Source organism: Elgaria multicarinata, chromosome 3, assembly GCF_023053635.1.
Source record: "Elgaria multicarinata webbii isolate HBS135686 ecotype San Diego chromosome 3, rElgMul1.1.pri, whole genome shotgun sequence".
NCBI lineage: Eukaryota > Metazoa > Chordata > Lepidosauria > Squamata > Anguidae > Elgaria > Elgaria multicarinata.
The window spans coordinates 163,808,493-163,833,782 of NC_086173.1; the positions used below are offsets into that span (position 1 = coordinate 163,808,493).

General features: G+C 45.6%; 3 protein-coding genes across 4 annotated transcripts in view; all 3 read right to left on the reverse strand.

Moving 5' to 3' along the window:
- LOC134396310 (oocyte zinc finger protein XlCOF6-like) overlaps positions 1-25,290 on the reverse strand; it is a 211,820-nt gene that overhangs the window by 140,604 nt on the left and 45,926 nt on the right. The window lies entirely within an intron of this gene.
- Positions 1-25,290, reverse strand: part of LOC134396384 (zinc finger protein OZF-like) — a 253,426-nt gene that overhangs the window by 81,398 nt on the left and 146,738 nt on the right. The gene's annotated exons all lie outside the window — the stretch shown is intronic.
- Positions 505-24,099, reverse strand: LOC134396280 (zinc finger protein 665-like). 2 transcript variants are annotated; one of them, XM_063122709.1, is made up of 3 exons: positions 24,023-24,099; positions 14,295-17,047; positions 11,805-12,347 (listed from the first exon to the last, which is right to left on the reverse strand). In XM_063122709.1, the coding sequence occupies exons 1-3, from the start codon at positions 24,035-24,037 to the stop codon at positions 12,299-12,301; spliced, it is 2,817 nt and encodes a 938-aa protein (XP_062978779.1). In that variant the 5' UTR covers positions 24,038-24,099; the 3' UTR covers positions 11,805-12,298. The 2 variants fall into 2 exon arrangements, with proteins under 2 accessions (XP_062978778.1, XP_062978779.1); XM_063122708.1 differs by lacking the exons at positions 11,805-12,347; positions 14,295-17,047; positions 24,023-24,099 and adding exons at positions 505-4,459; positions 8,730-8,850.

Consider the following 25,290-nt stretch of genomic DNA (forward strand, 5'->3'; position numbering starts at 1 on the left):
TATTTTGAGGAAATAGTCAATAGTGGGGTGGTTTTTGCCTGGCATACAACACAATAACCAATGGCTGACTATTTAACCAACCATTGACTACTTAAACCACCACTGACTATAGTGTTGTCCGAACTCAGCCTCCGTCTCAAGCTCATGTGTGTGTTTCGCCTTATGGTTGCTTCGATTCCCTAATTTATGACCTGGACCGTACTAGACTTTGCTTCTCGTCTGCTCCGTAAATTATTTGGCTGTCACTTTTCTGCATCTCGGCTTCTCTGAACTCAGAACATACTAATGGCAACCCTATTGAAAATACTCCCAGTTGGGCAGACCAGCCTCCCCAGGTCTGAACTCCCTCTCTATCTACATACTGATAGCTGGAAGCCTGCACTAATCAGCTGGTGACGCTAGACAGAACGAAGAATCTGTGAAAATCAACTCCCCAAATCGTAAAGTCTTCTGTCAATGGATGGAGTTGGATGGAACCAAATGGAAACAGAGTATGAAGGCAGATAATCACCGATGTGTCTGGTGACAAAATATTCCAGGTTCTTTCCATACACCAGGCATTTAGATGGGTTTTTGGATGTACATTCATTTACCCACCCAAAATGCCATTAAATGAAATAAATGCCATTAAATGAAATAGTTTCCATGAAAACTATTTCATTTAAAGAAAGATTTCTACTCACTAACGCACCATTCCACAGCCCGTGTTTGTGCGTGTGAGATGCATATCTACGCACAACTTCTGATCTATTGTAAAAGATTTTACTACAACTGGAACATTCCATGGGCTTTCCTGAATGATGTCTCTTAAGACGTACATTATGAGACCAATCAGATTAGGAGCATTCCTATGGATTCTCTCTTGCAAAGACAGCAATTAAATAACTTGTGTGAAATATGAGGTGTGCGCTGCCACTAGCTATTTTTATACTCCAGACTCTTAAATAGCTTCTACTGACTGGGGCCCGTCCACGGAGTCCAATTGCTCAATTGGAGCAGTTAACAAAGGAAAAGTCTGGGGAAAACTAAGAGTTTATGTTCTGGCTAACCCTGAGAGATGTAGCTGAGTCAGTTTCATTGGTAGTCCCATCTAGATCTTTCTGCACATAAATGGATCCTTGTTCCTGAGTAGGCCCTTTCTCGTGCGTGTACTCTGGACAAAATGGTACTCTGGGAGTCAGGACAGCTCTGCCACCATGGCTCTGAGTATCCCACCTGATACACTGCCTGCCGTGCTCTACTGGGACCTGGGAAATGGGAAAAGAGTTTGGACTCATGGCTGGGCTCAGGACAGGGTTGAATGTGGTGTTGGGAATCACAGAGGAGGTATTGCTCCCACAAGATCCCTCATGTTGCCCCAGGACTACTGTAGGAGAGGGCTGTTCTGGGGGGTCGGACTCCTCCTCCTCCGAACAAGTCTCTGTGTGAGTTCTTTGATGTGATGTAAGGGATTCCATTCGATTAAAGCTCTTTCCACACTCCAAGCATTTAAATGGTTCCTCCCTTGTGTGAGTTCTTTGATGTAATGTAAGAGAGGCTCTCAGAACAAAGCTCTTTCCACACTCCAAGCATTTAAATTTTGTCTCCTCTGTATGAGTGCTTTGATGTAATGTAAGGGACCTTCTAAGGCTGAAGCTCTTTTCACAATCCAAGCATTGATATGGTTCCTCACCTCTGTGAGTTCTTTGATGGGAATTAAGTGTATCCTTCCGATTGAATCCCTTTCCACACTCCAGGCATTTAAATAGTTTTTCCCCAACGTGAATTACTTCATGTGCTCTAAGGGCACCCCTCTGCCTGAAGCGCTTCCCAAACTGAAGGGATGTAAATGGTGTTTCTCCGGAGTGAGTTCCCTGATGTATACTAAGGTTTTGCCTGTGATTGGAATTCTTGTTATGCTGCAATACTTTCTCACCTATATGATTTTTCTGATGTGAGGTATAGTCAGACTTCTGGTTAAAGCTCTCTCCACACTCCAAACATTTAAATGGTTTCTCCCCTGTGTGTATTCTTTGATGGATAGTAAGTGCTCGCCTCTGACTAAATCTTTTTCCACAGTCCAGACATTTAAATGGTTTTTCCCCTGAATGTATTCTTTGATGGGAATTAAGAGCTGAGGTAGTTCTGAAGCTTTCTCCACAGTCAAGACATTTAAATGTTTTTACCCCTGTGTGAGTTCTTTGATGGTATTGAAGGGCACTTTTTTGCCTGAATCTCTTTCCACACTCTAAGCAATTAAATGGTTTCTCCCCTGAGTGAATTCTCTGATGGACAGTATACGCCCACTTCCGATTAAATGCTTTCCCACACTCTAGACAGTTAAATGCTTTCCCCTTTACATGTATTGTTTGATGGGATAGAAAGTGAGCACTGTCCTCGAAACTCTTTCCACACTCCAAACACTTAAATGGTTGATTTCCTGTGTGAATTCTCTGATGGGAAGTAAGCTCATCATTCTGGTTGAAGCTCTTTCCACACTCCAGGCATTTATAGGGTTTCTCCTCTGTATGACATGTTTGATGGAAATTAAGGGCAGAGGCCTGTCTGAAACTCTTTCCACACTCCAGACATTTGAATGGTTTTTCTCCTGTGTGCATTCTTTGATGTACTTCAAGGGTACCCTTTTGCCTGAATTTCTTTCCACACTCCAAGCACTGAAATGGTTTTTCCCCTGAGTGGATTCTTTGATGGACAGTAAGAGCCCTCTTCCGTCTAAATGCTTTCCCACAGTCCAGACAGATGAATCGTTTCTCTCCTGTGTGCGCTCTTTGATGGTTGAGCAGGTCATCGCGCTCTCTGAAACTTTTCCCACACTCCAAGCATTGAAATGGCTTCTCCCCTGTGTGAGCTCTTTGATGGTATCGGAAGGCATCCTTCCGGTAGAATGTCTTTCCACACTCCAAACATTTAAATGGCTTCTCCGCTGAGTGTATTCTTTGATGAATAGTAAGTGCTCCTGTCTGACTAAATCCTTTCCCACACTCCAGACAGTTAAATGGTTTCTCCCCTGTGTGCGTTCTTTGATGGGAGATAAGTACTGTACTCTGCCTGAAACTCTTTCCACACTCCAGGCATTTAAATGGTCTCTCTCCTGTGTGTGTTCTCTGATGTGAAACAAGAGTGCTCTTCTGGCTAAAGCACTTTCCACACTCCAGGCATTCAAATGGTTTCTCTCCTGTGTGAGTTCTTTGATGTGAAACAAGAGCGTTCTTTTGCCTGAAACTCTTTCCACACTGCAAACATTCAAATGGTTTCTTTCCTGTGTCAGTCCTCTGATGCACAGCAAGATCACGCTTCCGGTGGAAGGCTTTTCCACACTCGAGGCATTTAAATGGTTTCTCTCCTGTGTGAATTCTTTGATGGGAATTAAGAGCCGAGGTATTTCTGAAGCTTTTTCCGCACAGCAAGCATTTATAGGGTTTTTCGTCTGTATGTGTTCTTCCATGGGTAACAAGGAGAGAGGCCAGGCCAAAGCTTTTTCCACATTCCAGGCATTTGTACGGTTTCTCCTGTGTGTGAGTTGTTCGATGGAAATTAAGGGAAGAAACCTGTCTGAAGCTCTTCCCACACTCCAGACATTTAAATGGTTTTTCCCCTGTGTGTATTCTTTGATGTACTTGAAGAGCAGCCTTATAGCCGAATCTCTTCCCACACACCAAACATTTAAATGGTTTCTCCTCTGTGTGTGTTTTTTGGTGGGAATTAAGACTAGATAACTGTCTGAAGGCCTTTCCACACTGTAGACATTCATATTCTTTCTCATCTGTGTGTATTCTTTGATGGGTCTTAAGGTCAGGGCCACGACTGAAGCTCTTTCCACACTCCAGACATGTATATGGTTTTTCTCCTGTGTGAATTCTTTGATGGAGACTGAGGAGAGAAGCCTGACCGAAACTCTTTTCACACTCCAGACACTTAAATGGCTTTTCCCCTGTGTGAGATGTTTGATGTACTCGAAGGCCACCGCTCTGGCGAAACCTCTGTCCACACTCCAAACATTTATAGGGCTTCTCACCTGAGTGGATTCTCTGATGGACAATAAGCGCCTCTCTCCGTCTAAATGCTTTTCTACATTCCACACATTCAAATGGTTTCTCCCCGGTGTGAATTCTTTCATGGGCATGAAGCTCAGCATTGCCCCTGAAACTCGTTCCACACTCAACACATTTATATCGTTCCTTTGCTGTGAGAGTTTTCCTATGGGCATCAAGAGTGGATTGACAGTCAAACATTTTTCCATACAATTTCTTCTCTCTCTTTTCTTCAGGTGCTGTTGGTTCTACCATCATTGCATGGAGGTCAGCTTCCAAGCCTTTACTCCTCTGTTTATTTCTTTCCTTTCTCTCTAGGTCATTTATCCCATTTCGATTCCCAACATTCTCCTATACATCGGGCCACTTATCGCTTTCCTCGGACACTTGATGTGCTCTTTCGTTTGTTTTCTCCCAGACATCCCCAGCTGAATGAAAGAGGGAAACAGAACGTGAATGCAAAGAAGAAAAAACACTTCCAAATTCAGGAATCAACTGGATGTTCCCACCCTCAGTGGCCTAAAGCTAAAGTAAGCTCAGGAGCAAGGAGGGCCAGGATCTCTTCCCTATCCTCCCAGAGTGCAGGACATGGAACAACAGGCTCAAGTTACAGGAAGCCAGATTCTGGCTGGACATCAGGAAAAACGTCCTGACTGTTAGAGCAGTACGACAATGGAACCAGTTACCTAGGGAGGTTGTGGGCTCTCCCACACTAGAGGCCTTCAAGAGGCAGCTGGACATTCATCTGTCAGGGATGCTTTAAGGTGGATTCCTGCATTGAGCAGGGGGTTGGACTTGATGGCCTTATAGTCCCCTTCCAACTCTACGATTCTATGACTCCAAAGAGAACTGAAGGGAAACTAGGTAGGCTGAAACCACTGCAGAGTTCATTTTAAAAGTTATATATTCTCTTCCCCCATTGAGGAAAGCAGGCACGAAAAATGAAGTTCAGGATTCATTCAAGAAGGCAACCTTTACTTCAGCGTTGTTGAGTTCAGGAAGCACAAAAGCAGAAGGTGCTCTGTCCAGAACAGAGTAAATCAAAATACTTTCCAAGGCCACATTCACTTCAATTCAGTGGGGTCTGTTTGGTGGTGGGCCCTGCTATTGAAGCATCTTTCCTAAGGCCGTTTCCACCTGTTTACCATCACCAGCTGACCAGCCTCTGCAAGGAGGGTGGGGGCTGCCAAGCACACTTGTAGATGCGCAGAGAAACCCACACCAGACTCACCCTACCAGCTTTTCAGGGATTCCTGTAACCAGCCAATAGCTGCAACCACCACCAGCAGCAGCAGCTTCGAAGAACGAAGGAGCAAATGCGAATCTTCGCTTGCTTCTTCTTAGCTGTTGCTCTCTTCTATACTGTTTTATATTTTTAATACATGACTGGAGAATGCACTCAGAGCACGTGCAAGGGGATGACCCCACAACTGGGGTCACAAGCTGGAGCAGGTTCCGGCTGGACATCAGGAAAAACTTCCTGACTGTTAGAGCAGTACGACAATGGAACCAGTTACCTAGGGGGGTTGTGGGCTCTCCCACACTAGAGGCCTTCAAGAGGCAGCTGGACAAGCATCTGTCAGGGATGCTTTAGGGTGGATTCCTGCATTGAGCAGGGGGTTGGACTCGATGGCCTTGTAGGCCCCTTCCAACTCTGCTATTCTATGATTCTATGGGCCAAGTCCAGCTGGCCACCTGTGTGCTCCACCCATGCCCTTCTTGGCTCATCACATGAAATAAAGAGGGGAGATCCAGTTGGGTTCAAGACACTGTAAATTCCTCCAAGAGAGAGAGAGAGAAAAAGGTCCCATTAGAGGTTCTCCCCCTGAGCACCAAAAGATCCATCATTCAGGAAAACACAAAGATTAATAAAGCGACGGTGGCAAAAACATTATCTTCATTACTCCTCGCTAAAGACAAATCCGTAGCGGAATGCAGCAGGATCAGGAATAGGGTGACAGGGCTCCTGTACCTTTAACAGTTGTATAGGAAAGGGAATTTCAGCAGGTGTCATTTGTATGCATACAGCACCTGGTGAAGCTCCTTCTTCATCCCAACAGTTAAAGCTGCAGGAGCCCTGTGCTCTTTTGTAACTGGTCACTCTAGCTATACCCCTGCAGCTTTAACTGTGGTGATGAAGAGGTCACCAGGTGCTGCCTGCATACAAATGACACCTGCTGAAATTGCCTTTTCTATGCAACTGTAAAAGGTACAGGAGGAGCCCTGTCCTCCTTTTCATAGGGTCACCCTATGAGTCAGGAAGGCTGCACTGCACAGGCCCCTCCTTCTCTTCTTTGAAAGACTGTATTCTCCCTTATGAGCCTGCCCGTGCTTTAAGATCTTCTGGAGAGGCCCTTCTTTCAGTCCCACCATCTTCACTGGCGCTCTTTGTGGGAACATGGGAGAGGGCCTTCTCGGTGGCTGCTCCGGTGATCTGGAACTCTCTTCCCAGGGAAGCTAGGCTGGCTCCCTCCTTGACGGGCTTTCGGAAGCAGGTTAAAACTTTTTTGTTCCAGCAGGCCTTTGGAGAGTAATCTGGCCCTCCATCTATATTAATGTCTTATAATTTTGTTGTGTATTTTAAACGTTTATGGTTTTGTTTCCCTCCCACTTAATGTATGTTTTAAACTTTGAGGCCCAGCATTGGGCAAAAGGCGGGATACTACTACTACTACTACTACTAATAATAATAATAATAATAATTCTCCTCCTGGTCCCCCACAATCACCAAGCAGGAATCTTTGCTCTGCACCAAGGATCTCTGAGTGGATCCTTTAACAGCAATCACACAACATTTATTTTATTTATTATTGCATTTATATCCTGCCTTCTTTTTCCCCTACAAGGAACCCAAGGCAGCGTACATAATCCTCCTCCTCCTCCTCCTCTCCACTTTATCCTCACAACAACAACCCTGTGAGGTGGGCTGGGCTGAGAGTCTGTGTCTGGCCCAAAGTCACCCAGTGGGTTTCCACGGCCAAGGAGGGACTAGAACCCGGATCTCCCGACTCCCAGTCCGACAATCTAGCCACTACACCACGCTGGCTCTATATGGAGAACCTGGTGAAATTCCCTCTTCATCACAACAGTTAAAGCTGCAGGAGCCCTGTCCTCTTTTAAATCTGGTCACTCTAGTATAGCTCCTGCAGCTTTAAATGTTGTGATGAAGAGGGGATTTCACCAGGTTCTCCATATATACAAACGACACCTGTTGAAATTGCCTTTTCTATGCAACTGTAAAAAGTACAGGAGCCCTGTCCTCCTTTTCATAGGGTCACCCTACGAGTCAGGAAGGCTGCACTGCACAGGCCTCTCCTTCTCCTCCTGGTCCCCCACAAGCACCAAGCAGGGATCTTTGCTCTGCACCAAGGATCTCTGAGTGGATCCTGTAACAGCAATCATGCAACATTTATTTTATTTATTATTGCATTTATATCCAGCCTTTTTTTCCCCCTACAAGGAACCCAAGGCAGCGTACATAATCCTCCTCCTCCTCCTCCTCTCCACTTTATCCTCACAACAACAACCCTGTGAGGTGGACTGGGCTGAGAGGCTGTGACTGGCCCAAAGTCACCCAGTGGGTTTCCATGGAAGGGGGGGACTAGAGCCCGGATCTCCCGACACTTTAGCCTTTGACTACTGGAATGCATGAATCCCCCCCCTCTCCCCTATGATTCCGAAAGGGGAACTGGAGGGGGGGCTGTTCCCTGCGCCCCCCCCACCCGACCCAGAAGCAAAGCATTGCTGCCGCCTCCCTTCTCTTACTTTAATTTTATTTTATTTATTTATTACATTTTTATACCGCCCAATAGCCGAAGCTCTCTGGGCGGTTCACAAAAATTAAAACCACAAAAAACATCCAACAGGTTAAAAACACAATTATGAAATACAGTATAAAAAGCGCAACCAGGATAAAACCACACAGCAAAGTTGATTATAAGATTAAAATACAGAGTTAAAACAGTAAAATTTAAATTTAAGTTAAAATTAAGTGTTAAAATACTGGATGAATAAAAAGGTCTTCAGCTGGCGACGAAAGGAGTACAGTGTAGGCGCCAGGCAGACCTCTCTGGGGAGCTCATTCCACAACCGGGGTGCCACAGTGGAGAAGGCCCTCCTCCTAGTAGCCACCTGCCTCACTTCCTTTGGCAGGGGCTCAAGAAGAAGGGCCCCTATAGATGATCTTAAGGTCCGGGCAGGTACATATGGGAGGAGGCTTTCCTTCAAATGACCTGGCCCCAAACCGTTTAGGGCTTTAAATGTCAATACCAGCACTTTGAATTGGGCCCGGACCTGGACTGTCAGCCAATGAAGTTGTAAAAGGACTGGCGTAATGTGATCTCACCGGTCAGTCCCTGTTAATAAACTTGCTGCCCTATTTTGTACCAGCTGAAGCTTCCGGACCGTTTTCAAAGGCAGCCCCACGTATAACGCATTGCAGTAATCCAAGCGAGAGGTTATCAGAGCATGGATCACTGTAGCTAGGCTATCTCTGTCAAGATAAGGGCGCAGTTGGTATATCAGCCTAAGCTGATAAAAGGTGCTCTTTGCCACTGAGTTCACCTGTGCCTCAAGTGACAGTTCTGGATCCAAGAGCACCCCCAAACTACGGACCCGATCCTTTAGGGAGAGTGCAACCCCGTCCGGGACAGGGCAAACATCACCTCGCCGGACAGATGAACCACCCACTAACAGTACCTCCGTCTTGTCTGGATTGAGTCTCAGTCCACTCCCTGCAGCACGGCCCCGTTACCTCTTTGCCCCCATCCCACCACTGTACAACCTCCTCCCTGGGAAAACCTCACCAGGCCGATCTGCCTTGCAGAGGAAGACAAAAGCAGCGGCATTTCCGAGTCCCTCGCCTCCCCAGTTGCGGAACTTCCGGCCTCTCTAGGAAACAGAGCTCGGTTCATTTAACCCTTGGTTGGGAGATTGAGCGACAGAAGTTGGGCTGCCTATCTTCACGGAAGCTACGAAGCTGGGAGTTTCCAGGGAAGAAAGTTTTCGCCGACCGGGCGCCCTCCGGCTACTTTGGGCTGCAGTTCCCATCATGCTTAGCTAGCGTGGCCTCCGGCCATAGGTTTTGATAGTTTAAACGGGCCTTACTGACTGGGGATGGTTGGAATTGCATCTCAGGTTTCTTTACTGGAAACTTTACTGGAAACTCCCAAGTTTTAAAGTTGCCCCCCCCAGCTGGACATCAGGAAAAACTTCCTGACTGTTAGAGTAGTACGACACTTTTTGTGAACCCCCCAGAGAGCTTCGGCTATTGGGCGATTTAAAAATGTAATAAATAAATAAATACGACAATGGAACCAGTTCCCTAGGGAGGTTGTGGGCTCTCCCACACTAGAGGCCTTCAAGAGGCAGCTGGACAGCCATCTGTCAGGGATGCTTTAGGGTGGAATCCTGCATTGAGCAGGGGGTTGGACTCGATGACCTTGTAGGCCCCTTCCAACTCTACTATTCTATGATATAAAGCTACAGACTTATGTACAGCTTGTAACTGGAAGTCTCCAAAGCAACCAACTATAGAGAAGAAGTTTAATAAAATCTGGGAGGCTATGAGTTTGTATAAACTTGCACAGCAAGTGCAGTGAAAAAGAAATCCTAATGTGAAGAATGATATGTTTTTCATTCATTTCCCATGTGGAGGCCCTTCAAATTTTTGGGTAAAATTCCAACAAAGTACAGTTGCCTATATTTTTTTTTGATTAATAGGTGGCTACAGGGTGTGGTGGCTGGACTGGGAGTTAGGAGATCTCAGTTCTAGTCCCCGCTTGCCTGGAAACCCACTGGCTGACTTTTGGCCGGTCCCAGACTCCCAGCCCAACCTACCTCACAGGATTGTTGTCTTGAGGATAGAAATGGAGAGAAGGATTATGTATGGCACCTGGAGTTGCTTGGGGGGGGGGGGGGAGGCAGGATATCAATGCAATCAATCAAAATGGCATATACCTGCCCACATACCTTTTATATGTTATAGAATTTGTATTTTCCACTTTGATTGGATTATTTATTTATTTATTTATTGCATTTCTATACTGCCCAATAGCCAAAGCTATTGCGCTCCCACATGGGTCACTTCATTGCAGATGTTCTATAAAAATATCAGATATAGCTAAGATTCATAGTTAGTGAATTTCTTTGTTCCTTTAGCAACTTTGAGCTGTTATGTATGTTCTTCATTGTTGCCTTTATTTTTTATTATTACCCTATTTCTTCGATTCTAAGATGCACTTTTCCCCCATATAAACATCTCTAAAAATGGGGTATGTCTTAGAATCGCGAGTGTCTTAGGTTGTTGTTTTTTCTGTTGGTGGTACTAAAATTAGTGTGTGTCTTACAATCGAAGAAATACGGTATTGCATTTATACAATATACAAAAGGCGGTATAGCCCGCCTTTTTTCCTCCAGTGAACCCAAGGCGGTGTATATAATCCTCATCCTCCTCTCCATTTTATCCTCACAACAACAACCCCGTGAGGTGGGCTGGGCTGAGAGTCTGCAACTCTCCCAAAGTCACCAGTGGGTTTCCATGGCTGAGCGGGGACTAGAACCCGGATCTCCCGACTCCCAGTCTGACACTTTAGCCACTACACCACACTGGCTCTTTTGTTAACTTGATTTCATTAAAAAAAACAACTTAGTTTCAGGGATGGAGGTTTAATTTACTGACCTCCAGTCCTGTCCTGAGCCTTGTCCATTGGGCAGGAGGCTGAAAGCGAAGAGACAGGCGCAGCACATTACCTTCTGTTGCTCATCTCATGATGTTGTCATGACTGGATACCTGAGGGAGGGGTGCACTTGTACCCCCTTGCTCCTCCAAGTGGACACTCACGGCAGCAGGTGAGATTAAGAGGTGCAGAAAAGCCGTGAGGCTCATTCAACTCTGTCCTCCAAGAAAGGGGATTGGATAGAGAGATTAGGAGGAATTAGGGTGACGATATGAAAAGGAGGACAGGGCTCCTGTATCTTTAACAGTTGCATAGAAAAGGGAATTTCAGCAGGTGTCATTTGTATATATGGAGAACCTGGTGAAATTTCCTCTTCATCACAACCGTTAAAGGTGCAGGAGCTATACTAGAGTGACCAGATTTAAAAGAGGGCAGGGCACCTGCAGCTTTAACGGTTGTGATGAAGAGGGAATTTCACCTTCTTTAATTGACACCTGCTGAAATCTCCTTTTCAACACAACTGTTAAAGATACAGGAGCCCTGTCTTCCTTTTCATAGGGTCACCCTATGACTGGGGGTGATGGGAATTGCAACATTATGGCTGCCGTGGTTTGTGGCCATAGAGCTATTCAAAATAGAGTCCCAGTGGCAGTGGGAGATGACCAGGGAGATATAGGAAGGTGAGTCCAATGGACTCACAGCCAACCTTGCACCAGCTTTTCCGGTGGGCAGGAGGAGCAGCCCAGCACTGCCCCGAATTGGCTCAAGGCACTCCAAGGCTTTGATGCCGATACATCTCAGCCTTGATCTGACCTGGAACCACCTCATATTTCGGCCAAATTGGTCCACCTCGGTTCAGATTTGGAGATTCAGGCCAAAGCTATGCACAGCCCTAGTTAAGAAATATAGAAAGTCTGTGGTGATTGTGTAGTGATTGAATGAGAATGTGATTTGGAGTGCTGTGCATTAGAGAAGATACATACATAAATAGAACCATTAAGTGTCACTTATTTACTAATCAACAACTTATTGATATAATTCATAAAGTTTTATTTATTTATACAAATCCTAAGCCTTCTGCGCTTTGCTACATAATGGGAAGATAATAAAGGAAACAATACAGGCAAAGATATAAACAGGTGGGTCCTCACAACTCAAGGACAGAGTAAAAGGATTGGACCTGGGCCTTAAAGGTCCTGGTGGCAGCGTGACTGTGTGGGTGGAATGTGTTCTCTGCTGGGGTGACAAAGGCCTTCGAGAAGAGGAATTCTCACTGGGAAGAAGAGAGAATGCCACACAGGCCCAGTTCATGGTCCTGGTACTCACTTTTACAATCATAAATGGATTGGGTCCCAAATAGGTTAAGAGGCAGCTATTCCCATACCTACTGTGCCTCGCCTGGCGGACTCTTCCTCATGTGATGAGAGCTTACCAGATTGGGAACCAGAGGGATAGATCTAGGGAATACTCTGAGCAGCCTGTCCATGTGGAGAACTCAGAATCTGAGCAGGAGCCGGCCCCTCTCGTAACTCCCCACGATGAGCTCCAGTTGAAGAGGCCAACAGAGCTGAATCTGCATAGCCACAGCTCTCAGCTGTAAGCACGGGTTCCAGAGAGGAGGATGTTTGATAGGGTGACCCTATGAAAAGGAGGACAGGGCTCCTGTATCTTTAACAGTTGTATTGAAAAAGGAATTTCAGGAGGTGTCATTTGTATATATGGAGAACCTGGTGAAATTTCCTCTTCATCACAACAGTTAAAGCTGCAGGAGCTATACTAGAGTGACCAGATTTAAAAGAGGGCAGGGCTCCTGTATCTTTAACTGCTGTCATGAAGAGGAAATTTCACCAGATTCTCCATATATACAAATGACACCTGCTGAAATTCCTTTTTCAATACAACTGTTAAAGATACAGGAGCCCGGTACTCCTTTTCATATGTCACCCTAGGCATAGGAGCCTCTCCAGTTCTAAACTCCCTCTCTGTCTGCACAGTGGCCCAGTTCAGAAGACACCTTAAACAACAGCTTGACCTACGGCGGTTAAGCCAGAAACTCAAACTGTGTTCAGAAGACACTTTAAACCATGACTTTAACCACGGTGACTAAGGCAAAAAGCTTTATGCACGGTTGTTAAAGCCGTGGTTTAAGGTGTCTTCTGAACATGGCCCGGCTTTCTGACTTAACCCCTTTGGTAAAAGCTGTGGTTTAACGTGTCTTCTCCCAGAGTGAAGAACACGGAATAACGGGCTCAAGTTAAAGGAAGCCAGATTCCAGCTGGACATGAGGAAAAACTTCCTGACTGTTAGAGCAGTACGACAATGGAACCAGTTACCTAAGGTGGTGGTGGGCTCTCACACACTAGAGGCCTTCAAGAGGCAGCTGGACAACCATCTGTCAGGGATGCTTTAGGGTGGATTCCTGCACTGAGCAGGGGGTTGGACTCAATGGCCTTGTAGGCCCCTTCCAACTCTGCTATTCTATGATTCTATGAAGCTTCCGTTGGTTGGAAGCTTCCGTTGGTTGGAAGCTTCCGTTGGTTGGAAGCTTGCACTAATCAGAAGGGGACTATAAAGGGAAGCAAGAATTTGTGAAAATCAACTCCCCCCCACCCCGATTCCACTAGATCATAAAGTTTTCTGTCAGTGGAGAGGATGCAGTTGGAGGAACCGAATGGAAACACAAAGGGAGGCAGATAATCATCAATGTGTCTGGGGACTAAATATTCCACATTCTTTCCATTCACCCGGCCTTCATATTTCGTTTTTTTTTTTAACTGACCCCAGAACTGTTGTTTTTAAATGGATACTGTTGTTTTTATACTGCTTATTTTTCTGATGGTTTTAACTTTTGTATACTTTTTAATATTCATTGTTTTTAACTTTTGTAAACTGCCCAGAGAGCTTTGGCAATGGGGCGCTATATAAACGTAATAAATCAAATCAAATCAAATTTTTCAATGTACATTCATTTATCCTCTGCCCCAAACCCCTCTCATATTGTATGCCTTTAAATGATTTCTCTTCCATGCAAATTAGTCATTTAAAGCAAGATTTCAACGCACCATGGCACATTCCACATCCCGTGTTTGTGCAGGATGGGTGTGACCCATATCCACACACACACATGCAAGTATAACTTTTGATATTACTCCAACTGGGACATTCTTGGGCTATCCTGAAGGTGAATCCGTTGACGTCTCTTAAGGCCTAATTCATGAGAACAAGGGTCACCAAACTGGGAGCATTTCTACAGCTTCTCCCTTACCTAGACAACCATTAATTAATTTGAGTGAAATATGAGATGTACTCTGCCTCTAGCTACTTTTATACTCCAGACCGTTAAATAGTTTCTCCTGACTCGGTCCCGTACGTGGAGTCAAATTGCTCTTTGGGAGCTGTTAACAAAGGAAAGGTCTTGGGAAGACGGAGAGCATATATTCTGGCTGACCCTGTTTAGCAGTTGTAAAGATCCGATCTGGATCTTTCACTTTGTTCCTGTGTAGGCCCCTCCTCGTGGGTATACTCTGGACGAAATGGTATTCTGGGAGTCAGGTGAGCTCTGCCACCATGGCTCTGAGTGTCCCACCTGATACACTGCCAGTGGTGCTCCGCTGAGCCCTGGGAGGTGGGAGAAGAGTTTGGAATCATGGCTGGGTTCAGGACAGGGTTGAATAGGGTGTCGGGAACCATAGATGCGGCATTGCTCCCATTGGATCCCTCCTCTTGCCCCAGGTCTTCAGTAGGAGAGGGCTGTTCTGAGGAGTCGGACTCTTCCTCTGAAGAGGTCTGTGTGTGGGTTTTTTGATGCGAAGCCAAGGATTCCATGCGATTGAAGCTCTTTCCGCACTCCAGGCATTTAAATAGTTCCTCCCTTGTGTGAGTTCTCTGATGCAATATAAGAGAGGAGCTCAGAATGAAGCTCTTGCCACACTCCAGGCATTTAAACGGTGTCTCTTCTGTGTGAACTCTTTGATGTAAAGTAAGGGACCTTCTAAGGCTGAAGCTCTTTCCACAATCCAAGCACTGGTATGGTTTCTCCCCTCTGTGAGTTCTCTGATGAGCATTAAGGGTCTCCTTCCGACTAAAGCCCTTTCCACACTCCAGGCATTTAAATAGTTTTTCCCCTTTGTGAATTACTTCATGTGTCCTACGGCCACCCCTCTGCCTGAAGCGCTTCCCAAAAGGAAGGGTTGTAAATGATTTTTCTCCAGAGTGAGTTCCCTGATGCCTGCTAAGGTTTTGCCTGCGACTAAAGCTCTTGCCGCGCTGCAAACTTTCAAATACTTTCTCTCCTGTGTGATTTCTCTGATGTGACATAAAGTCGTGCTTCCGGCTAAAGCTCTCTCCACACTCCCGACATTTAAATGGCTTCGCCCCTGTGTGAGCTCTTTGATGGTATTGAAGGGCACCCTTCTGGCAGAAAGCCTTTCCGCACTCCAAACATTTAAACGGCTTCTCCCCTGTGTGTATTCTTTGATGGATAGTAAGTGCCCCCCTCTGACTAAATCCTTTCCCACACTCCAGACAGTTAAATGGTTTCTCCCCTGTATGCGTTCTTTGATGGGAAAGGAGGACAGAACTCAGCCTAAAGCTCTTTCCACATTCCAGGCATCGAAATGGTTTCTCGTCAGTGTGAGTCCTCTGATGTGAAACAAGGGCATTCTTCTGGCTAAAACGCTTTCCACACTGCAAACATTCAAATGGTTTCTCTCCTGTGTGAGTTCTCTGATGTGCAACAAGAGCATTCTTTTGCCGAAATCTCTTTCCACACTGCAAACATTCAAATGGTTTCTCTCCTGTGTCGATCTTCTGATGCAAAGCAAGGTCACGCTTCCGGTGGAAACCTTTTCCACACTCCAGGCATTTAAATGGTTTCTCCCCTGTGTGGATTCTTTGATGTGAATTAAGAGCTGAGGTATTTCTGAAGCTTTTTCCACACTGTAGACATTTATATGGTTTCTCATCTGTATGTGTTCTTTCATGGGTAACAAGGAGAGAGGCCAGCCCAAAGCTTTTTCCACACTCCAGGCATTTGTACGGTTTCTCCTCTGTGTGACTTGTTCGATGAAAATTAAGGGCAGAGGCCTGTCTGAAACTCTTTCCACAGTCCAGACATTTAAATGGTTTTTCCCCTGTGTGCATTCTTTGATGTACTTGAAGGGCAGCCTTCTGTCCGAATGTCTTTCCACACTCCAAGCATTTAAATGGTTTCTCCCCTGAGTGGATTCTTTGATGGACAGTAAGTGCCCCCTTCCGACTAAATGCCTTTCCACACTGCAGACACTCAAATGGTTTCTCCCCTGTGTGTGTTCTTTGATGGTTGAGAAGGTCAGCACTGTCCCTGAAATTCTTTCCACACTCCAGGCATTTAAATGGGTTCTCTTCTGTGTGAATTCTTTGATGAGTACTAAGGCTTCGCTCGTGATTGAACCTCTTTCCACAATGCAAACATTCAAATGGTTTCTCTCCTGTGTGAATTCTCTGATGTGAAGCAAGTTCATCGTTCCTGTTAAAGCTCTTTCCGCATTCCAGGCATTTATATGGTTTCTCCTCTATGTGGCTTTTTTGATGGGAATTAAGATTTGATATCTGTCTAAAGCCCTTTCCACACTGTAGACATTTATATGGTTTTTCATCTGTGTGTGTTCTTTGATGGGTATTAAGGTGAGAGCCATGGCTGAAGCTCTTTCCACACTCCTGGCATTTATATGGTTTTTCTCCTGTGTGAGTTCTTTGATGGAGACTAAGGAGAGAAGCCTGGCTGAAGCTCTTTCCACACTCCAGACACTTAAATGGCTTCTCCCCTGTGTGAGTTCTTTGATGCACCCGAAGGCCACCACTCTGGCGGAATCTCTGTCCACACTCCAAGCATTTAAAAGGTTTCTCCCCTGAGTGGATTCTCTGATGGACAGTAAGTGTCTGCCTCCATCTAAATGTTTTTCCGCACTCTAAACATTCAAACGGTTTCTCCCCTGTGTGCATCCTTTCATGGGCGCGGAGGTCAGCATTGTCCCTGAAATTCTTTCCACACTCAAGGCATTTATATTGTTTCTTTCTTGTGTGGGTTTCACAGTGGTCATCAAGGGTGGATTTACAATTGAAGATTTTTCCACACACCGGACATTTCTTCTCTCTCTTTTCTTCAGGTGTCGTTGGTTCTACCATCATTGCATGGAGGTCGGCATCCAAACATTTATTCCTCTGTTTATTTATTTCTTTTCCCTCCAGGTTGTTTATCCCGTCTTGATTCCCAACATTCTCTTTCACACTGGGCCACTCATCGCTTTCCTCGGACACTTGATGTGCTCTTTCATTTGTTTTTTCCCCACGCATCCCTAGCTGAAAGAAACAGAGAAACAGAACGTGAGTGCAAAGAACAAAAACACTTCCGAATCAGGGAATCAACTTGATGTTCCCACTCCTTAGAAGGGAACACCTCAGTTCCCTAAAGCTAAAGTAAGATCAGCAGCAAGGACTGCAAAGACAGTTTAAGAGCAACTAGGAAGGCGGAAACTGCAGCAGAGTTCACTTTAAAAGTTATACATTCTCCTCCCTCATTGACGAAAGCAGACACAAAAAATAAAGCTCAAGGGGCCATTCCAAAGGCAACCTTTACTTCAATTTAGCGGAGTTCAAGGAGCACAAATGCAGAAAGTCATAGAATCATAGAATAGCAGAGTTGGAAGGGGCCTACAAGGCCATCGAGTCCAACCCCCTGCTCAGTGCAGGAATCCACCCTAAAGCATCCCTGACAGATGGTTGTCCAGCTGCCTCTTGAAGGCCTCTAGTGTGGGAGAGCCCACAACCTCTGTACAATGCAGAGTAAATCAAAATACTTTCCAAGGTCACATTCATTTCAATTCAGTGGGGTCTGTTTGGTGGTGGGCCCTGCTATGGAAGCATCTTTCCTGAGGCCTCTCCCACCTGGTTAACATCACCAGCTGACCAGCCACTCGTCTCCTCCCCAAAGAAGGGAGCGCACTTAGAGATGCACAGAGAAACCCACACCAGCCCCACCCTACTGGATTTTCAGGGATACCTGCAGCCAACCAATAGCAGCAAACAGCAGCAGCTTTGAAGAATCATCATAGAATCATAGAGTAGCAGAGTTGGAAGGGACCTACAAGGCCATCGAGTCCAACCCCCTGCTCAACGCAGGAATCCACCCTAAAGCATCCCTGACAGAGGGTTGTCCAGCTGCCTCTTGAATAACAAACAGCAGATGTGAATCTTCAATTGCTCCTTCTTAGCAGTTGCTGTCTCTTTTATATTGTTTTTTATATTTTATATTGTTTCATATTTTTAATATGTGCCTGGGAAATACATTGGCTACCTTGGCTATTAAAGTTTATGTTTTAATATTGTAATTTATTTTTAATTTTTTTGTACATTTCTTTTCCTAGGTTTAAAATGTGTATGTTTTTAAATTTTGGAAGGCCGCCTTGAAGCCTAGTATTGGGCGAAAGACAGGAGGAGGAGGAGGAGGAGGAGGAGGATAATAATAATAATAATAATACCTTGGGGGCGAGGGGAGGCTCCCATACCTGTGGATGCTCCCATAACTGTGGTCATAAGCAGGGTGAGGTGTGGCATTGGGGGATTTACAGGCCAGGTGTGGAGAACAGAAGCTAGACACCTTGCTGGACATCAGTGAGGAGATGCAATGGGAGATTGAGAGGAGGTTGGACTCCACGGCCTTTTAGGCCCCTTCCAACTCTACTATTCTATGATTCTCAGTCCCATCCATTGCATCTTCTCAGTTTCCAGAGAAGCTTTTCCAAGTGGCTTCTTTTTTTTTGAACTGCTACACTTTGGGCCAGGGATTAAGACTGTGGAACCCTCAGTATGTATTTATTACATTTATATCCTGCCTTTTTTTTTCCTCCAAGGAACCCAAGGTGGTATACATCAATGAGGAGATTATTATTATTATTATTATTATTTATTTATTTATATAGCACCATCAATGTACATGGTGCTGTACAGAGTAAAACAGTAAATAGCAAGAGCCTGCCGCATAGGCTTACAATCTAATAAAATCATAGTAAAACAATAAGGAGGGGAAGAGAATGCAAACAGGTACAGGGTAGGGTAAGCAGGCACAGGGTAGGGAAAAACTAACAGTAGAAAGTAACAGTAGAAGTCTGCACAACATCAAGTTTTAAAAGCTTTAGGAAAAAGAAAAGTTTTTAGTTGAGCTTTAAAAGCTGTGGTTGAACTTGTAGTTCTCAAATGTTCTGGAAGAGTGTTCCAGGCGTAAGGGGCAGCAGATGAAAATGGACGAAGCCGAGCAAGGGAAGTAGAGGCCCTTGGGCAGGCGAGAAACATGGCATCAGAGGAGCGAAGAGCACGAGCGGGGCAATAGTGTGAGATGAGAGAGGAGAGATAGGAAGGAGCTAGACCGTGAAAAGCTTTGAAGGTTAAGAGGAGAAGTTTATATTGGATTCTGAAGTGAATTGGAAGCCAATGAAGAGATTTCAGAAGCGGAGTAACATGGTCGGAGCGGCGAGCTAAGAAGATGATCTTTGCGGCAGAGTGGTGAACAGAAACCAACGGAGATGCAATGAGCAGGGGGTTGGACTCGATGGCCTTATAGGCCCCTACCCATTCTTCTATTCTATGATTCTATATAATCCTCCTCCTCTCCATTTTATCCTCACAACAACCCTGTGAGGTAGGTTGGGCTGAGTCTCTTTGCTGGCCCAAGTTACCCAGTGGGTTTCCATGGCCGAGTGGGGACTAGAACCCGGATCTCCAACACCTTAGCCACTACACCACACTGTGGTGAATTTGCACTGCACTTTAAAGACAAAGTTGCTCAGATCCATCACAAATTAGACAGCACGATCAATGCCATTTCATTAGTCAAGGTGGTCCAGCTTTATTGCATGAGTTTCAGTTATTGAGGCCCAAAGATGCGGACAAGGTGCTTGGCCATGTCAGGTCGACCACCTGTGTGCTCCATTGTTGCCCTTCATGGCTCATTGCATCAAATAAGGAGGGGATATCCAACTGGGTGCAGGAGGTTGTAATTTCCTGAGAGAGAGAGAGAGAGAGAGAGAGAGAGAGAGAGAGAGAGAGAGAGAGAGAGAGAGAGAGAGAGAGAGAGAGAAACTGGCCTCTTTAAAAGAGACGATAATTAGGCCACTCCTGAAAAAGCCTATCCTGAACCCACAGGATATTAACAATTTGAGCCACAGATGGCAAGCAACCTTCCTGGGCAAGGTGCCTGAATGGATGGTTGCAGGACAACTACCAGCACTCTTCAAGGGAATGGATTATCTAGATCCATTTCAGTTGGGCTTCAGGCCTGGTTATGGAATGGAAACCGCTTTGGTCGCCCTGTGGGATGAACTTTGCCAGGACAGGGACAGCGGGAGAGCAACCCTGATTTGCAGCGACTTTTGATACCGTTAGAACATAAGAACATCAGAAGAGCCCTGCTGGATCAGACCAAGAGTCCATCTAGTCCAGCACTCTGTTCACACAGTGGCCAACCAGCCGTCAGCCAGGGATGAACTAGCAGGACACGGTGCAACAGCACCCTCCCTCCCATGTTCCCCAGCTACTGGTGCACACAAGACTTATTGCCTCAAATACTGGAGATAGCTCACAACCATCAGGGCTAGTAGCCATTGATAGCCTTAGCCATTGACTACGGTATCCTTCTGGATAGGTTGTTCAGGCTAGGAATTGCAGGCACTGCGCTACAGTGGTTCTTCTCCCACTTGCATGGCCTATTCCAGAAGTTGGTGCTTGGGGGATTATTGCTTTGTGCCTTTGCAACTATGCTATGGGGTTCCACAGCGCTGTATTATATCCCTTATACTACATGAAACCGCTGCAGAAGGTTGTCCGAGGGAGCTGAGTTGAGGTGTCATCAACATGCAGATGACATCCAGCTTTACCTTTCTTTTTCATCAAATCCAGGTGGGGCCGTGATTGTTGTGAATCAGGCTTGTAGTTTGGGGGCGCTTCTGGACACAGAATTGTCACTTGAGGCACAAGTGGACCTGGTGGCATGTAGCACCTTTTATCAGCTTAGGCTAATATACCCTTATCTTGGCACAGATAGCTTAACTATAGTTATCCATGCTTTGATAACCTCGTGTCTGGATTACTGCAATGACTTATATGTGAGGTTGCTTTTGAAAACACCCTGAAAACTTCAGCTGATCCAAAACAGGACAGTGAGATTGTTAACAGGGCCTGGCCAATGAGATCATATTATGCCAGTACTTTTCCAGCTGCACTGGCTGCCAGTCAATGGCCGTGCCTGATTGAAAGTGCAGGTTATTAACATTTACAGCCCTAAATGGCTTGGGGCTAGGAAATAGCATCACAATAGCCATGTTGGATCAAGACCAAGGATTCATCTAGTCCAGCATGCTATTCACACAGTGGCCAACTAGCTGCCCATTAGAAACCTACAAGAATGTGGGATAGCTGGAAGACAGAAATAAACTTCAAAGTGATCTTGATAGGCTGGAGTGCTGGGCTGAAAACAACAGAATGAAATTTAATAGGGATAAATGCCAAGTTCTACATTTAGGAAATAGAAACCAAAGGCACAGTTACAAGTTGGGGGATACTTGGCTCAGCAATACTACAAACGAGAAGGATCTTGGAATTGTTGTAGATCACAAGCTGAATATGAGCCAACAGTGCGATAGGGCTGCAAGAAAGGCAAATGCTATTTTGGGCTGCATTAATAGAAGAATAGCTTCCAAATCACGTGAGGTACTGGTTCCTCTCTATTCGGCCCTGGTTAGGCCTCATCTAGAGTATTGTGACCAGTTCTGGGCTCCACAATACAAGAAGGATGCAGACAAGCTGGAGTGTGTTCAGAGGAGGGCAACCAGGATGATCAGGGGTCTGGAAACAAAGCCCTATGAAGAGAGACTGAAAGAACTGGGCATGTTTAGCCTGGAGAAGAGAAGATTGAGGGGAGACACGATAGCACTCTTCAAATACTTCAAAGGTTGTCACACAGAGGAGGGCCAGGATCTCTTCTCGATCATCCCGGAGTGCAGGACACGGAATAACGGGCTCAAGTTAAAGGAAGCCAGATTCCAGCTGGACATCAGGAAAAACTTCCTGACTGTTAGAGCAGTACGACAATGGAATCAGTTACCTAGGGAGGTTGTGGGCTCTCCACACTAGAGGCATTCAAGAGGCAGCTGGACAACCATCTGTCAGGGATTCTTTAGGGTGGATTCCTGCATTGAGCAGGACTCAATGGCCTTGTAGGCCCCTTCCAACTCTGCTATTCTATGATTCTATGAAGAAGGACATGAGTGCATCAGGACCCTACCACACATATTCCCCTGGCACTGGTGAACAGAAGCACACACACACACTTTGATACTGGAGGTAGCATATAGCTAGTAGCCATTATAGCCTTCTCCTTCAGGAATTTGTCCAATCATCCAAAATGGCAGCCATCAATACAATCTCGTGGAAGTGAATTCCAAAGTTTAGCTACGCCCTGCATGAAGAAGTCCTTCCTTTTAACTCTTGGATTTCCCAGTAAACAGCTTCATGGAATGATCCCTTTTTGGGTTTTAGTATTTTGAAATAAGGAGAAAAATGTCTCCCTATCCGCATTCTCCACACCGATATGTAACTGCCAAAAACCCCAAGACCCATCTCCAAGAGGCCCTGCCAAAGGAAGTGAGCCAGGTGACTTCCAGAAATTCATAGAATCATAGAATAGCAGAGTTGGAAGGGGCCTACAAAGCCATCAAGTCCAACCCCCTGTTCAATGCAGGAATCCACCCTAAAGCATCCCTGACAGGTGGTTGTCCAGCTGCTTCTTGAATGCCTCTAGTGTGGGAGAGCCCACAACCTCCCTAGGTCACTGATTCCATTGTCGTACTGCTCTAACAATCAGGAAGTTTTTCCTGATGTCCAGCCAGAATCTGGCTTCCTGTCACTTGAGCCCATTATTCTGTGTCCTGCACTCTGGGATGATCGAGAAGAGATCCTGGCCTTCCTCTGTGTGACAACCTTTTAAGTATTTGAAGAGTGCTATCATGTCTCCCCTCAATCTTCTCTTCTCCAGGCTAAACATGCCCAGTTCTTTCAGTCTCTCTTCATAGGGCTTTGTTTCCGGACCCCTGATCATCCTGGTTGCCCTCCTCTGAACACGCTCCAGCTTTTCTGCGTCCTTCTTGAATTGTGGAGCCCAGAACTGGACGCAATACTCTAGATGAGGCCTAACCAGGGCCGAATAGAGAGGAACCAGTACCTCACGTGATTTGGAAGCTATACTTCTATTAATGCAGCCCAAAATAGCATCTCTGCCTGAAACATACTATCAGGCAGAGATGTATTGCTACCAGGACAAATTATGGGTGCAATGTGAAGGATGCTAGAAAGTTGAGCTCCTTCATTGAAGGAATACATACTTTATAGTTAAATATTTCAAATTTTGTACAATTCCTTGAGAAAGCTCTTTTGCATTAGAGGTAAGCCCTTCTAAATCATAACCACATGTTACAGTAATACAGCCACCCAGACCCATCTGGCACACTTTTACCGGTGCTCATGCTAAATTGCATTCATGTATGTGGCTGCCTGGAATCACTGAGAGATCCAGCCCATATTTTGCACACATAACTCTCCAGGCACATCCACCAGTACCTTCAGGGGAAAGGAATCTCCAGTGTAGCAGTGCTGAAAAACACCACTGTCTGCAGTGTTTGAGAACCCCTGCCAGTCTGAGTAAAAAAGACTCGTTTAGACAGCCCAGTGATCTGATTCTATGCAGTTTCTTAAAACTATTTGGCAAGAGTTCAAATGCAAAATGTGGGCAGATTGCACCACAGAAAATCCGTTTTGTTAGGTTTTCATATCTGGTCTGCTTTTCTTGAAACCTTTGTATGACTCCCTTTTTTTAAAATGAACGGTACATATGATGGAAAATGACGTTAATCTTATATACGTAATGTATGGTGTGTGATTTTTGTTTTCACTATGCATTTTCTCTTCTGTTTTGTTCATATTCACAAACAAAATTATTTTAAAAAAAAGACTCCAAAATGCATAGGCATCAAACACTTTACATATTTATGAATTTGCTGTTTTTTGGACAAAGTTGATCGCCAAGGCCACTCACAAGGTTATTAATAACGAGAGCTCACTTAAAAGAGCAATCAGCCAATCACAGGTAGAAAACAAGAGGCATCAGCAATAAAAAAAAATCCAGCCCGTTGAAATACAAGTCTTCACGAACAATCAGGGAAGGGACGAGGCAGGATTCCTGGGATAAGGAGTTGCAGAGAGCCACCAAGAAGGCCCTGTCTCTCTTACCTCCTCTCCACCCATGAACCCAATCCAGCCTAAGAGGATGGTGATGGGTTGATGAACTGGGCTAAGCCTCCCCTGATGATGTCAAAAGTGGCCAGAATCATGTGAGAAGAGGCAGTCCTTCAAAGAGCCTGGTTCCAAACTGTTCAGGGCTTTAAAGGTGGCAAGTGACACTTTGATTTGAGCTTCGATGTTTTGCATGAAGGAAGTCCTGGGTTCAATCCATGGCATCTCCAGCTACTGCTAGCAAAGAATCCTGCCTGAAATGCAGAGAGTGTCATGACTAGGCCTGTTCCCCTTAGGATGGGGGGAGGAGTTTCGGGCGATCAATCAGAATCAGATTCTGAAGCAGAAGAGACGGCATCAGAAATGATAGCACTCTTCAAATACTTAAAAGGTTGTCACACAGAGGAGGGCCAGGATCTCTTCTCGATCCTCCCAGAGTGCAGGACACGGAATAACGGGCTCAAGTTAAAGGAAACCAGATTCCAGCTGGACATCAGGAAAAACTTCCTGACTGTTAGAGCAGTACGACAATGGAACCAGTGACCTAGGGAGGTTGTGGGCTCTCCCACACTAGAGGCCTTCAAGAGGCAGCTGGACAAGCATCTGTCAGGGATGCTTTAGGGTGGATTCCTGCATTGAGCAGGGGGTTGGACTCGATGGCTTTGTAGGTGTGAAGGACCGGGGAGTTATAAAATGTAGTTGAGTCCCGAATTACATTTGTTCCTGAATTAGATCTGTTTCTCTGTAGGTGATAAACCATGTCTTCCTGTTAGGTAGTAAACCATAGTGGTGATGGATAGGCAGGGAATAGTTTGATATGTTTATGGGAGGAATCTGGCCAGCTTGTTTATGGTTCAAACCGGCGCCAGGACCCAGCTTTGGTATGTGGGAAAAAGTGGGAGTTAAACTTCTCGAGGTCAGGCAGAGGCTTCGCACCTGGGGGCTATCTCCTGCCCGGGCTAATTGGGCTTTGTGTGAGAAGAAAGAGCAATCACCCTCATTAAGGGGAAGAGAGATAAAAAGGCTGATTGGATTAAGTTGGGGCAGGTCTTCAGCCTGGAGGCTATGGACGTCTGCAGTTGCCCAGTCTGGGAGCTGAAAGAAGGTTAGGGTATTGTTTTGCTGTGGGCTGGTTTTTCCAAAGGCTGGTTTGGCCGCTTTGGCCGGAGGGGGGAAGGGAAGTTAGTGGAAAGACTGCCTGTCCTTTCCTGAATGGATTCGTGGGTGGTTCTGCCTGATTTCTATCTACCTCATATATTCTCTCC

What these genes read in the sequence shown, in the direction of transcription:
- LOC134396280 (XM_063122708.1), bottom strand. Translation starts at nt 4,289, where the DNA reads ATGATGGTAGAACCAACAGCACCTGAAGAAAAGAGAGAGAAGAAATTG.